This window comes from Jaculus jaculus, chromosome 2, assembly GCF_020740685.1.
Source record: "Jaculus jaculus isolate mJacJac1 chromosome 2, mJacJac1.mat.Y.cur, whole genome shotgun sequence".
NCBI lineage: Eukaryota > Metazoa > Chordata > Mammalia > Rodentia > Dipodidae > Jaculus > Jaculus jaculus.
The window spans coordinates 117,677,382-117,692,836 of record NC_059103.1 but is presented as its reverse complement, the minus strand read 5'-3'; the positions used below and the strand labels follow the sequence as shown (position 1 = coordinate 117,692,836).

At 36.7% G+C, this 15,455-nt stretch overlaps 1 protein-coding gene across 3 annotated transcripts in view; it reads right to left on the bottom strand.

Moving 5' to 3' along the window:
• Prkg2 (protein kinase cGMP-dependent 2) overlaps window positions 1–15,455 on the bottom strand; it is a 99,994-nt gene that overhangs the window by 45,994 nt on the left and 38,545 nt on the right. For all 3 annotated transcript variants that reach the window (XM_045143661.1, XM_045143662.1, XM_004653382.2), the window contains exons 5-8: window positions 15,322–15,427; window positions 10,722–10,785; window positions 3,735–3,812; window positions 2,073–2,167 (exon numbers count right to left, since the gene is read on the bottom strand). In XM_045143661.1, coding sequence (XP_044999596.1) covers window positions 2,073–2,167; window positions 3,735–3,812; window positions 10,722–10,785; window positions 15,322–15,427 — 343 coding nt within the window. The remainder of the gene's footprint in view (window positions 1–2,072; window positions 2,168–3,734; window positions 3,813–10,721; window positions 10,786–15,321; window positions 15,428–15,455) is intronic.

The following is a 15,455-nucleotide window of genomic DNA, read 5'->3' as shown; positions in this document are numbered from 1 at the left end:
CCAAATTTTCCTTCCCATTCGTTTTAGCTTTATGCTTTCAAATGCTTAGAGGAATTGGCCATGTTGAACATAAATTTTCATGTTTCCCATGTAATGAAACTAAAATTGACTAGCTGTAACATACTTCAGGTCCAGCAAAACCAGGCAACACATTTCCTCTCAAGAACTATTTAGTTTTTATACATTTATAAAATCTTGTGAACTTTCAAAGACTCATTGTTTTGTTTTAAAGTAAGAGGAAAGGGCTGGAGAGGCAACTCATTTAGTGAAAAGCACTTGATGGTCGAGGTCCAATTCCCCAGTACCCTCATCAAGACAGATGCACAAAGTGGTGCACACATCCAGAGTTCATTTATAGTGGCAGGAGGCCCTGGTTCACACATACTGATTCTTTTTCTTTCTTTGTCTGCCTCTTTCTCTGTTTCTCAAATAAATAAAATAAAAAATTTTTTAAGTAGGAGAAAATAACATGCAAATGTTAAGTACAAATATACTGAAGTCTTAGATAATGATATTACATGATAATAGTGTGTAAAAATTATTTCCTTATTATAGAAGCAAGTCCATTACCAAATAGAAAGTGAGGAAGAAAAATTCAACTTGTCTTAAATTTTACTTTTAAGTTGCTTACATAATAGCTAAAATGTAACTTACAGTACTTGAGCTTTCTTTAAAAAAATAAGAGCTTATTTTTAAATAATCAAATATGTCTTCAGGTAATTTGTGAGTACTTTATTCTGTACTTGTGTAAACTTGTCACACAAATTAGCAGAACTGGGGCTTCATAAAGGAATGTTAAGGAAAAAATAAGCGAGCTGACATGCTCTTCCTTTTCTTAAAGCATAAACCTGAAATAAAGCAATTTAGTCATATCACACATTTTAAGTAATTTCAAGTATTCATTTAAAAATGTATCTATAACTCCAAAAGTATGTGTTGCTCTGAACTTTATCTTGACATTTATATAGTTATTTCCATCTAGGAGAAAATATTTGATCAGATATGAGGTTATATGAACTTCAGGAAGTACAAAGTGACCTTTGAACTATTTAATCAGCTGTTAAAACATGATTTCCATAACTTAGATTGATAGCAAACAGCTCATATCTCAAAAGACTGAAGGTTCAGGTAGAAACTTCAAATGCACTATTTGAAGTTATTTCTAAAACTTGCAAAATGAACCCACAAAGATTCCTTAAAACATGTTATCTTTGATTTAATTTTTAAAAGCACCCATAGCAAGTCATTATTTAAATTATCTTACTTATTAATTTAAGATAAAAAATCCCTTAGCAGGGTAATGTTGCAAACCATAGCAATATAAAAACTTGTTTTATTGTTATTAATTTTATAATATTATTACCCACTTTATTTTATGTTGGCCTTTTTAAATTAAAACTTCTAAAGCAACACTGATCTCATTTTTACTAGCAAACATATGACTTTACAATGACTTCCTGTGGAAAACTGGTATACTTAAAGTATTAAAAAATAAAAAGGGGCTGGAGAGATGGCACAGTGGTGTTTGCTATGTAACTTGAGGACCTAGGTTTTCACCTTCAGTTCCTAAATAAAATGCCAGAGGTGGTGGATGTACCTATAATCCCAGTGCTGGAAGGGGGTGTAGACACTGTATCACTGAAGCTCAATGGCTAACAATCCAGCTGAATCAGACCCACTGAGCTCTAGTTCAAGAGAGACCCTATCTCAAAGAGTAAAGTGGAGTGTGGTTGAAGAATAACCCTGTCATCACCCCCTGGGCTCTACATGCACACACATCCACAAGTGCATGTGTACTTACACATATACATGTGCATTCACACACATACAAACATACATGTACATGGATGTACCTCACACACATAAACAAAAACAAAAAAAAATTAGTATAATTATTTCTTGTAGAACAGTCATATTTTTTAGGGATCAGTTTTAATTTTTTGAATAGTTCCTATGTATTTGATATCATTAATTTTGTAGGTTAGTTTGGCAGCTTTAAATAAGTAGTTTCCCATGCAAAACAATCCCAGCCTTTTAAGTAACTCTTTTAAGCACATAAACCACAGGTTCACCTGATCAGGGCTTTTTCTCCAAAGTACTCCCCTCTCTGCAGGGTTTTGATCAGCTGAGGCTGATCATGGCCCTCTGTGCTCTGCGTGACTTTTACCTAAACAAAGTGAAACAACCAAAAAGACATATCAAATTAGGAAGATTTGAATAAACACCCATTCAGCCAAACCCTCCAGAGCCATATAAATCTGAAGGAGGAAAAGCTTCGCGTCATAAAAGTTTGTGTTGGTTTTGCAGTAGGTAAGACAAGTCACTCCACTCATTGTGATGGGTGTGAACAAGCCTGTTATTTAACACAATCAACTGCCTCCTTCCTACAAGAAGAGTCCAGTCAAAACACTTGCCAAAGTTAAATTTTTTTTAAGTGAATTGAGTGATTCCTTCCTAGATATCCTCAAAGCAAATAACAGTAGTCCCATGGGAAATTTTGTTACTTCCAAAAACGGAGTTGACAAATAAACCAAGAAAAAGGCATGAGTATCAGTTCAAAGACTGCTCACAGATTAATCATATCATGTGGACCCCCAAACCTGAATGCAAACTGAGAGCTGGAGAAGCCACATGTTTGATGGCATCTCAAAGCAGACCATGGCAGAGGCAGGTTACAATGACCCACATGGCACAGTCAAACTAAAAACTTCAATATTCCCTACTTGTGTCTAGGATTGTTTTAATTCAGCATGATAATAAGTGTTGTTTCATGATGATCATAATTTCTGGTTGACATTTATGTATGAAACAATGCACTGAACTTTAAACACGATGATAACAAATGCATCTACGTTTTTAGCCAGAATTCTTTCTAAGCATGAAGACTAGATAAGAAGACATGGTAAGAAGCAGTCTAGCAGCAGAGTATATTCTGAGGCTTGAAAGTATTCATGTTTTTCCTTAACTGGGGGCCCAGTTCAAAGTTCTCTCACAAATATGTTTACAGAAGGCAGCACCTGACTGGTAATAAACTCTTCTATGGAAAACAATTTGTAAAACAACAACAACAACAAAAAAAATCTGACAGCTTAAAACACTGGCTCAAGAGTTGATTCTTTCCATCACTGCTTCTCTAATGCTACTTGTCTCTGAAGAACATTAAGCATTATCATAGAAACAACTGACAAAATGTTATGCACCCAAGATCTGAGTAAACAAAATATGAATTATCTACATACAGATGTGGTGATGTGCTCGTAACTTGTGTCAGAATCTAAAGAGCTTGAGCCATTAGTGAAGTCGTGAGCCACACTGGTTTGTAGTTCCGTAATAACCATTACCACACCCATTTGCTGAGCTGATTCTCTTCCGTATGATCCTTAACATATTTGTTGTATATAAAAAAAATCTTTAACAACTGATTGAGAAATATTCAAACATTCATAGCTATAAATAATCTAGCTATTATACACATTGTACCAAAGGAAGCTTTACAAAGAAAAGTAAGTAACCAGGGTACCAGCACTGAAGTCACTATCTCAGCTGAATTCATCATGTGTGTAGCTCCTATGCCCAGATGCAGGCCTCAGAGACCCTGCAGAGGCAGTCCTTTTACCCATCCTCCACAAAGGACTTCTTATATTGTAATGCAAGTCACTGCTGCCCTATGGAAAAAAAATTAAAACAAAACTTTCCTGGCTTGTTTTAAGTCGTCAGCTTTGATTAATATTTACCTTCCCTTTTGCCAAAATGAAAAAGGTGCTTCCCTCTTCACCTTCTCTGATGATGTAATCTCCTTTGTCATAGTATTCCTGTTGGTGGAGAAAGAAAATGTTAGACCACATGGAAGAAACACAACTCTTCTGTCTTTGAAATAAGTATGAAAAACTTGTTTATTTTGGTTTTATTATAACTATAAGCTTGTCTTCCTTTGTCATTGTAAGCTGCAGTAAAATATGGAAGCTTAGAATTTATCTACACTTAGGTTTTATGGTTTCTCTCATAGAAAAAATTCACTTATACTACTGAATTTCATTTATGAATAAAAATGGCATGAAGAGAAGTAAGAACAAAGCAATAGTCACTGGTATACAGAGTGCTTTCACTGCTATAACTGAAAACTAAAGTAGACAGTGGCCAGTAACAATCTGAAGGATAGGTATAGCTTTAGAAAAACAAAGCAAATAATTGCATGGATATTTGAAAATACTCCCCAAAGGACATTAGGAATACAAGCTTTAGCTTCTACTTCCCTGGATAGCAACAATAGCTAGACTCTAAAAACATACTATAAATAGTTCCTTCTGTCTATGTATTATTTCTAAAGACTCATCATCTAAAAATATCACAAAGACACTGGAGATTTCATGAATCCTTATGAAATTCCTAATTTTTCTTATGCATTAATGTCTCTTTTCTTCATACATGGTTATGTGATTAGAGAATTCTTGAGCAGAGAAAAGTAATTTATCCACCTGTCAGACCAAAAGAGCAATATAGTACCTTAGAAAACACAAGATGGATTAAACTGTCCGCCTCTGTATTACTTTAATTTGATCTTGTCTCAAAGTCATATAGCTAAAGTAGAACTCTTAATTATTCATGCACTCAAAAATTGGCAAGCTTAATTTTTTAAAATGCATAATTAACAGCATAATAGAACTCTCTTGTGTTTCTTTAAACTTGAAAATAAGTTCCAAACTAAACTAATTTTGTGTGTTTGCTTTTCAATAACCTTTCCGATCCTGATCATTTAGATAAAATGACCAAAATATGAGGAGATAAACATTTGTGGACCCAGTAGTGCTTCTAACAACAATGTACTGGCTACTACTTGCATGGCAGTTGTGTACTTTATATGACATTTCAACATCTCATCGGAAAGTTGTGACATCTCAGTGGGAGGAAGCGCTCTGAAGCCAAAAGATCTAGATTCAAATCTTAGCTCCACACTGAATTTTACTTTCATCAATGCATAAGGCAATCTACCTGCAAAGATTTAGAGAATTTTATTAATTTTCTATTGCTACTAAAATAAATGACCCCAAATAGAGTGACTTAAATAATGTCCTTTCCTTATCTTCTAGTTTATGTGGTCAGCCACAGAGTGAATGAGTAGGTTTCTCTGCTTGATGGTCCCTCAGGACCAAACTCTAGCTATTAGTAGAGTTTTATTCCCTTTTGAAAGCTCTGGGGTGTGGGGAATCTGCTTCCAAGTTTACTCAAATTGCTGTCTGAATCTGTGTGGGGAAAGGCCTAGTTTCCTCACTGGATATCAGTGGGGACTACCTCTTAGCTCCTGAAAGCAGGAGTCATCCAGCTGCCTCTTCCATGGAGACTCAGCATCAGCCCTGATATGTGGAATTCTCACTTATATGACTGGCTTCTACTTCCAGCTCAAGCTCAAAATATGCTCTGCTTTTGACAGCTCAAGCTCAAAATATGCTCTGCTTTTGACAGCTCAGCCCACTTAGCCAACCAGGTATTATGACATGGACATTTTGGGAAAACATTCTGCCTGCCCCGAAAACCCAACTAAAGATGTTTTCTGAGACACTGAGAGCAACTTAAACATAGCAAATGTTTGATTAATAATTGTCATGTTCAAGAAGAGGACAGTATTTGTTTTGAGGTTGTATCTCATGGGCCTCAACTTTCTTATCGGTCAAATTATGATTGCATACCTTAAAAAAACCTAGTGATTTAATGTTGTGGTAAAAGTATATAAAATGTAGCTGGTGGAATGTTTGGTACACACCAGACACCCATTAATTCCCATGAAGAATCTGTGAGCTGGCCCTTAAATTCTTCCACCGGTAAACTTGACTATCCAGGTATATCATGCTTCCACTGTCAGTTGTAGCCAGATAATTGACTTCTACCTCAATTAATCAAGCAGAGGTGATGTGTCCTACTTCCGGGTTGGGTCAAGCCCATGCATGCAGCTTCAAGCTTGTCCCTGGCTATGAAAGGCTTGGCCTACAGGGACCTTAAATAACCACTTGTTGTGTGCACATGGCAGAGGAGCCATCCATTTGGTCTTCTGAATGACTGTGTGAGTCTAGCTGAGAACATGCTCTCTGAACCAGCATATGAATAAGAGGCAGAAGTCTAAGCAATGATGTTTTGAATGTCACTGCATCATAGTTCATTCTTTCTCATTTCAGATTTATCACTAACCGTCCTTACCCAGACAAGCTCTAATATACAGCAGCAATAACTGTGTCCTTTAAGGATGCCCACAAACCACAGCCTGGGTGTCTTTGTTTGGTCACTAACGCCCAGACTTCTTTATGAAAACTGAAAAGTCATATTACAGACTTGTTTATGGAGATATTCTTTCTGGGCTCTCCTGTCCCCACCCCAACCTCAGGTCCCATTAGCCACATGGAGCAGAAGGATCATGGAAAATTTCTGAAGAGATGTCAAGCTATTCTTCAGCTATTATAAAACATTTGATGTAGTATACAGAGATGTGGCATTAATTCCTGTCAGCTAGGAGAAGCTTGAAGGGGGACACTGAAAAAGAACCTTATTGTTTCTCAAGGGGCAACTTTCCTAGTGGTGATTTTTTTTTCCTGGGTATGACTCTTTGTCACCCAAAACCATGGGAGGAAGGCAAATAATACCTCCCAGTGTGTTGACAGTAACTTCATAGATCAGAAAAGGCTGTGGGAACAGGTCAGACCAAAAATGTATAGTGGTGAGTACAGGCCATGCTGCTAGACTCTCAGTGTTTGTCAAGTGAGGAATGCAGCCAGCCAGGCCAGGGTGGTCACCACAACCAGAAAGAGAAGTGCAAATAGTGTGGTGACTGCCCTGTGGTGATCATGCAAAGGGGTCCATTATAGGACCAAGAAGCCATGGACCCTAACCTGAAGAGTGACAGTTTTCTAACAGTTTTACTCTAATCTACAGGAATAAATATACTTCATATGTACTCCTAATACATGTATAAGAGCTCACAGACACACACATGTAAATTTAAATGTGTTTTGAAATAATGCCTATACTCACCTCCTTGGATTTAAAAAAAAAAATCACTAAATTGGTTTCATGAACTAGTAAAGATTCATGACCCACAGCCTGAAAGAACTGTCTTAATGATGTTTCAGAAGATGGCTAGAAGTCCCGAGAGCATTATTCAGCATATGTCAAAGAGGAAGAGGACATCATTTTCAGGACAGACTAAGATGTAGAGATCAGAAGAAAACAACACAAGTAGACAAGCAACATCGAGAGAATTTATTTTTCACTATAAGGAAAATGCTCATTTTGGGCAAATCTAGTAATAAGCTACAAACTGAGTGCTTATAAAGAGAATATGAAAGAAAAAAATCTGAAAGATATCCAGAGTAGTAGAAAAAAATCAAAGGTAAGGCCAGACTTCCTTGAAGTCTAGTATGCACTTGTGCTAGAAATCTTTGTTCCAAAGAGGTGATTCTATCTATCTATCTATCTATCTATCTATCTATCTATCTATCTATCTATCTCTGAAACAGACATGTGTGCATGTGTACACACACACACACACACACACACACACACACACACACACCCCTCCATGCATGCTATAAATTTATACCCAAGTTTGTTACTTAAAACATATTCATAGTTACGTACTCACTAGTTATTGTTCCCTAAGTATAATAGTTAAGACATCTTAGAAACTTTAAAGCCAAGATCCCTGAGTCAGTGGATCCTGACAACGATTTAGCATCAGTTTAATCAGTACTCCACTATTTGTTTTTTCAAAGGAGTCAGAACGTACAAAATGAAAATTAAGAGAAATGATTTCTGATTTGGCAAGCCAATTACATAGAATTACGTAATTCGAGCAATGAAACAGCCCAGAGGGATGTGTCTGCCACTTTGCAGTCATACAGATGAGAGACTCCAGTGCTTACCATGAGAGGAAACCTAATCTCCAGACTTTGGACTAGTGAACATTCTACAATTCCTAGCTGCCCCACCTCAAACTCACTGGTCCATAAATCCACAGTTATCTTGAATTTCTCATGGTGCTGGATGCAATCATTAAAAGGAGAAAATCTCCCTGGTTTATGCAACTGTTGGGAACTTTAAAGAAGAAGAACTAGATGTTGTAAAATATGATTAAAGAAAGAAACTTCTGGAATAAAGAGGCACACTGTGGCAAACTCTATATACATTCTATCCATAAACAAAACAATGCTTCTCAAACTTTAAGAGCTTAAGACTCCCATCATTAAAATGTTTAAAAATGTGGATCTGGGGTTCCCTAGCAAAGGTTCTGATTCCATAAAAGTGGAGTTGTGCCTGGGAATCTATTTGAAGAAAGACATTGACATCGACACAACTCTTCTCCATCCATCCCTGCTAATACTTGGGTTTTGTGAAAGATGCATGTCAGAACGGTAGTGCCAAAGGCCACTGGGTCAAATTCCAGAACCCTGACAGGCAGGTAACTTTGTGCCTAATCTCAATATTTGTAGTTCAGGAGAGCCCAGGTTCTACACTTTGGACTGTTACCTGTAAGCAAGCAGAAACTCTCCTTCCTCGCTATGTTCTTGCTACCTGACCATCAGCTACTTACACAGGCCACATTGATTTTCATTATTACCAATACTTCCCTGCCTATAGCATGGTCCATGGTTATCACTCGCTAAACCTTAAAGCAAGCCAGTGAGTGTGTGGTGTTATTTATACTCCATGTTCCCATCAGAGCCCCGGTTGAGTCTTTGGGGCAATGTCTGCCTCCAGAACTCAGTGTTCCTGGAGACTTCTGCTCAGGAAAGCTGGTGCAGTGCTTCAGAATCAGTCCCACATGGTCTAGAGGCTCAATGGTCTGCTCTTAAACAAAATGCGTCAACTTGGTGACAGGAAGTTCTGACCCACTTCTGCACACACAAAGCAAAACCCTTCCCCCTCAACTTCTGAGCAGCATGGCAGATCCTGTATATTTTCTCAAAGATCATGTGGGACAGCTTGGAACTCGGGGAGCTCAGGGGGTGCTCTGTCAGAACTCCATGCACTGGGGACTGCCTGTTCTCGGGACCATGTTGATGGGTCATGAGTCCAAGCCACAGGGGTGAATTATGTGCTTTTCTTAGAGCTAACCAGATGCCATTACTCCCTTGTTAATCATGTCCACATCAGAGAATTTCCACACATTTCAGAGACCCATTTGTTTGGGAGGTAGGACTAAAGATTCCATTATCAATTGTACTTCTGTCAGCAAATGCTGAGATATAATACCACTTTTCTAGGGTGTTTTAAAAGATGAGACTTTGAAACTTGACTTCTGTGCTAGTTAATACAGGATTTGAACCCCATCTATATATCCTATAGCTATTGTCTATGACTACTAGAAATATGTATAATTTACCTTTTGTTTTTAATGACACTAAATTTTCATATTTGCTGTCAGCATTGAATTCCCCTCTGATGAATACATTCTATTCTCAGTATATTAAAAACAGATTTCTTTGGTTAACAACACACACACACACACACACACACACACACACACACACACACACACACATTGACTTCTCTAGCATTAAAGGAAAAAAAATTGAAGAAGTTGGGGTGAATTATTAATTTCGAACATCTGTGATTGGTTTATGTTACGTAGGAAAATTCCCCAAGGGAAGCAGGCAAGCAGTCTTCATCAACAGGATGTCTTATCCAAAGCCCCTGGGGACACAAGCCAGGCACTGTCCTTGCGGCTTGTCCTTGATAAACTGCTGGATGGGGTCCATGAATTGTAAATGGAAACAACATTACTGGTGTCACTTGCTTTGTGAGTAAGGTGGCCTCTGCTCCCTGATCAATGAATACAAGCTTATATTGCCTGTTGTGACTGACAGAAGCAGGAATCTGTCAACAACCAGACTGACCCACGGGGCTACTGTCCACTAAAAGCAGCTCTTGCAAAAGCCTGAAGCCATGCTAGGACATCTTCCCTTATCTTTTCTTTAATTTCATAAAAGCCATTTGGGTTTTGCTGAATTTGACCCCTAAAAAGTGAGAGCAGCTAATTGCTTTGAATTTTAACCTCTGAAATCTACAAAGGTCTCCATAAAACAAATAGCATTAAAGACCAAGTTTCATGTTATGAAAGTATTATTCACAAAAAGACTCGACGAGTCTCAAACTACAACCATCTGGGTGATGCTGAAAATGAGTTCTGAACACATGCCAATATGCTGTTTTTCTCTAGATATGAAAATAGGTAGTGTTTCTTGAGAGCAGCTTCTCAACAGTTATTTTTGCAGGCCTTGAGTGCCCAAGTGTAGACTGTTCTGCTAGCTTCACAGGCTGAGCACTGAGGCCCAGCCTGCCCTTTCCTGTACTCCATTTCCTAATTACACCTCACCACCTCCTTTGTAGGACGAAAGCCCTGCTAGGGATTGTGATGTTAATTGTAGAAAATGAAATGCCTCTTGAGTAAGGCAGATTAGTTTTATAAAATGTGCTAAAAAGATTAAAATATGTAAATCAAATTTCATTTTACACATGCAAATCCAATTTCTTTTTGTACATTTCAAAAGAATCTAACCCACTCTGGCCCCTTAATTCATTGTGAGTTGGCCTAAGATTTCTCATGATAGAAAATGGGTCTGGCTAGCTATCGACTGGTGATCTGCCATCTTCCCCCCTTTATTCACTGCAATGTTAATAATATAACCAGAGTCTAAAATTTAATGAAATTTAGTTTTTACTTTAAAATTTCTTACCACTTCCAAGCAGTCAATGATCTTAGTTAGTTTATCTTCAGGTAAGTTCTTCAGCAAGGATACACTTCAAAATTAAAAAGAAATCTTTAATTATCAACTAAATTTTCATGTATGGTCTTACTATGTTTTCCCAGCTGGTATTAAACTCATGAGTCTAGTCTCAGCCTCTGGTGTTGGAATTGCATGAATGTGACATCATACCAGTTTTTACCTAATTATCTTCTTGAATAAAACTATAAATATACATACATACTATATGTTTATTTGTATATATAATTCTTTTTTTAAATATGCATTTTACATATATATACTTTTATTTATTTATTTATTTGTTTGAGAGCGACAGACACAGAGAGAAAGACAGAGGGAGAGAGATAGAATGGGCGTGCCAGGGCTTCCAGCCTCTGCAAACGAACTCCAGACGCGTGCGCCCCTTTGTGAATCTGGCTAACATGGGACCTGGGGAACTGAGCCTCGAACTGGGGTCCTTAGGCTTCACAGGCAAGCGCTTAACCGCTAAGCCATCTCTCCAGCCCTATATAATTCTTATACTAATTTAACATTATAGTTTAATTTTCCAAAGTAAATCTTCAAATAACTGAAAACACATAAATAACTGAATTCCATACCAACTGGAAATTATGCATTTATATGTTATTACAGATATGTATCAGAAAAAAAAATACTCCTAAGTGGAGAATCCTATTCAATTTTTCCTGTTGCTTTTTTTTTTTTATTTAATTTTCTTTTTTTTTTGAGGTATGATCTCTCTCTAGCTCAGGATTATCTGGAGTTCACTATGTAGTCTCTGGCTGGCCTCAAACTCACAGTAATACTCCTACCTCAGCCTCCTGAGTGCTGAGATTAAAGGTGTGTGCCAACATCCCTGGCCCATTCTGTCTATTTCAGCAGAAAACATCTTATATTTGTTTTTGGTTTTCAAAGTGATTCCCATCTGGAAATGGGTTCATTATTTTTTGTTTTAGCCAGTAAACGTGCTCTGCTCACATAGTGGAAAGCCATATTTTCCTCTATAGCCTTGTAATTAAGTAAAACTAAATCCATGGCAACATGGAAATCATGTATGAGATTATCTTTGATTATTGGTCATAACTTAGTATGTTTCAAAATGAGTGGTACCCAGGGGCATGTAATAGAAAGAGGGCTTTTTATAGATGAGAATGCACAGAGAATAGAATAGAATAATAAATTGTATTATTTTAAAAACATCCAAAATTTCCTTCAGTATAATTAACTTATCCATAAGATTAAATTGTTCTTTTCTCCTCATTTTTATTTGGAACTATTGAACTAATTTTTGTAAGAGAAATACCTCGTTTTTACCATCTAAAATATGACATCACTACAGGAAATGTCATGCTGGTTCCAAAACCACATAAATGGATCTGTTTTTAATGAAGGCAGAGGGCTCTAGACTCATTGTTGGCCTCATGTGTCAGGAGGCACAAGGCCAGGAGACGTTTAAGAATATCTGTACCTATGTTTTGTATTGGCAAGATACTGAAATGAGGCACAGAAGAGCAAATGAATGCACATTGAAAGTGAAATAATGAACAAGAAAAATTAATAGTGACAAAACTAAGCAAAAAATAGTAAGTTATAAAAATCATACTATTTTTATAAAATTTACAAATCTAGACTACTCCCAAAGAGAGGAGAAGGAAAAGAAGGCCCATATGAATGGCATGTCAGAGCACAGAAGCACTACTAACTTCACGGATACTTATTTTGTTATTATTTGCTAATATCAAGTTATTTTAACTGGTACAAGCAAACATAAAAATGGCACATTGTTTTGGGATACTGTCGTCAAGTTTCTATGTAAGTTTTTATGTTGCAAATTTAAATGAGGGTAAACATATTACCTCTAATATATTAATCATTTCTAGGCCTCAAGCATCCAGAACTCTTCCTTCTACCTTTCTGAACTATTCATGTCATGTCTTGTCACCCCACTTTGCAATAACAATCCTGAACTTCTGAATCCTGTCTACATTTACTCTGGTACCCATTCATCAACCTTTTCCCATGTCTCTTTCCTCTTACTATTCCCAGACTCAGGTAAGTACTGTTCTACTCTCCACTTCTCTGAAATGAATTTTCTTGGATTCTACATGTGAGTGAGATCATGCAGTATTTGTCTATGTCTACCTTTTTTCACTAACATAACAATCTACACTTCCAACCATTTCATCCCAGATGACAGGATTTCATGTTTCTATAGTTATGTCCTCTTCCATTGTATACGTGAACCACATTTTCCTTAACCATTTCTTGGCTATTGTGAATGGTACTGCAAAAAAACATGGGAGTTCAGGTGGCTCTTTAACACACTGATTTCATCTCCTTTAAATATATACCAAATAGTGGGATTGCCACTGTCATAAGGTTTTGTGATTTATATGTGTACTATTCTTCTTACATATTAAGAAAAATGTGAATAGAAAAAGGAAAAGTTACTATATATCATGAAACAAAAAGAAAATCTGCATTTCCTTACAGTATCTTCCTGACATGAAATAACTGGAACTTGGTTTACATGTATCTATGAAAGTTTTACTTCTGGTCCAAGCTGAGGTCTATGAATAGTAATATACCCAACCTTTGGGGATTGAGGAAACATCTTACTCTATATCCCCTGTACAACAGGAGAGACCAGGTTTGTCTTGAACACCACTGATTCTACAATGTTTTGTGCATAACAATAAACACACTGAATAGATGAATGAAATAACAGAGGAGGGAAAGAAGGGGTAAGCACTAGTAAGTTATCTAAGTCCTTTGAACATTCCTGATGTCAATGCAATCACTGCTATGAATAGTGGATCAAGTTTTATCTCAGACATTTAAATAGCACCCATGAATACTGGCTAGTTCAAATATGCCTTTTGGACCTTTACATGAGTGTGGGTTATTAACTTTAAACCTGGACACTCAGTTATTAGATGCTGGGATCACATATGATTAGGTAGATCCCACAAAATGATAGCTTGGGCAATACCTGCCTATAAGTAAGGCACTAGCTTATTATTGTAACTCTGTCAGGAGTCAATGTCTCTAGAAAGACATCAGCAGAAACCTTAACAGTGAGGATGTTCTGCTGATTAACAATGTGTCCATTCAGTGTTTTATGAACTCTCAGGATATGCTAAGGTATATGACCTAAAATAATTGGCTTTCTGGGTTTGTCACGCAAGATTTAATCACCAAACCACAATTAAGAATAACATGGAACCAGCACTGAGGAAGCAGAGGTAGGAGGATCACCTTGAATGCAAGGCCACCCTGAAACTACATAGTGAATTCCAGGTCAGTTTGGGCTAGAGGAAGACCCTGCCTCAAAAAAACAAAACAAAAACAAAAACATAAAAGAATAACTTAGAAGGCTATAGAGATGGCTTAGAGGTTTGCAAAACCTGATGGCCTGGGTTCAATTCTCTATTACCCATGTAACCAGAAGCACACTGTGGCTCATGTGTGTAAAGTTTGTTTGCAGACTCATGTCTCCCCACCTCTTTTTCTTATAAATAAATAATAAAAAATTTTAAAATAATAACTCAGAAGTTACTTTTGAAATCATAAAATACATAATTATTACCATCACTTATCACAAGCAACATTTTATTACACTATGAACTCCAAATTCAGAAACAATCACTCTTGCAAATGATATCAAAAAACACATACATTTAGAAAGTATATTCTCAAAAGTTTAATTTTGAACTAGATTTAAAAATTAGGTAGACATTTGTTTCCTTATAAATTGATGGATTCATTTCATTGAGATACAGGGTATTTCAAAAAATGAATATGTTTCAAAGACCTCTGACAAGTATAGTAACATTTTTGGTTAATTGTTACAAATAATGATAACTTGGAAGACCATGTACTTATGCAAATGAGAAAAGTAATTTCTCTCACAAAGCAATAATAGTAAAGTAAATAAATGTTAATATAATAACATTAAGCAAAGCATTCCTAATAGTGTTATTCTTTTCCTATATCCTCTAATTTCAAATGCTTTTCTTTTTTTTTTAAAAAAATATTTATTTGTTTATTTGAGAGAGACAGACACAGAGAGAAAGACAGATAGAGGGAGAGATAGAGAATGAGCGCGCCAGGGCTTCCAGCCTCTGTGAACGAACTCCAGACGCGTGCGCCCCCTTGTGCATCTGGCTAACGTGGGACCTGGGGAACCGAGCCTCGAACCGGGGTCCATAGGCTTCACAGGCAAGCGCTTAACCGCTAAGCCATCTCTCCAGCCCTCAAATGCTTTTCAAAGGCAAGTAAGCAACACAAGTGATTTTTTTTTGGTGTTTTGGCATTTTTCTATACTATATATGATGGCTCTATGTGTTGAAAAATAGCAAGAAAAATAATTCAGCACACAAACTAATGGAAATTAAACAGGATTTTATAAATACTGGTGTTTACTGCAAAGTTATACTTTTGCTTCTTGTTTTACTAATATAAAAAATGCTTAAGTGGGAGAAGCTGTCATAAAATTATTCTCACAAAATCAACATATTCATACTGGCCTTCATTCATATCTGTTCTTTTCCTAAGGTATGTTTCTTACCTTCTGAGAAAGTTCCTGTACTGTTCATCTCTAGCTTGTGCTGTCCTCCTCATAATGTTCTGGAAAACTTCTCGATCAAGTGCCCAAGTTTTAACATTGGTAATAGCTTTAGAAAATTTGAGAAAATAATTGAA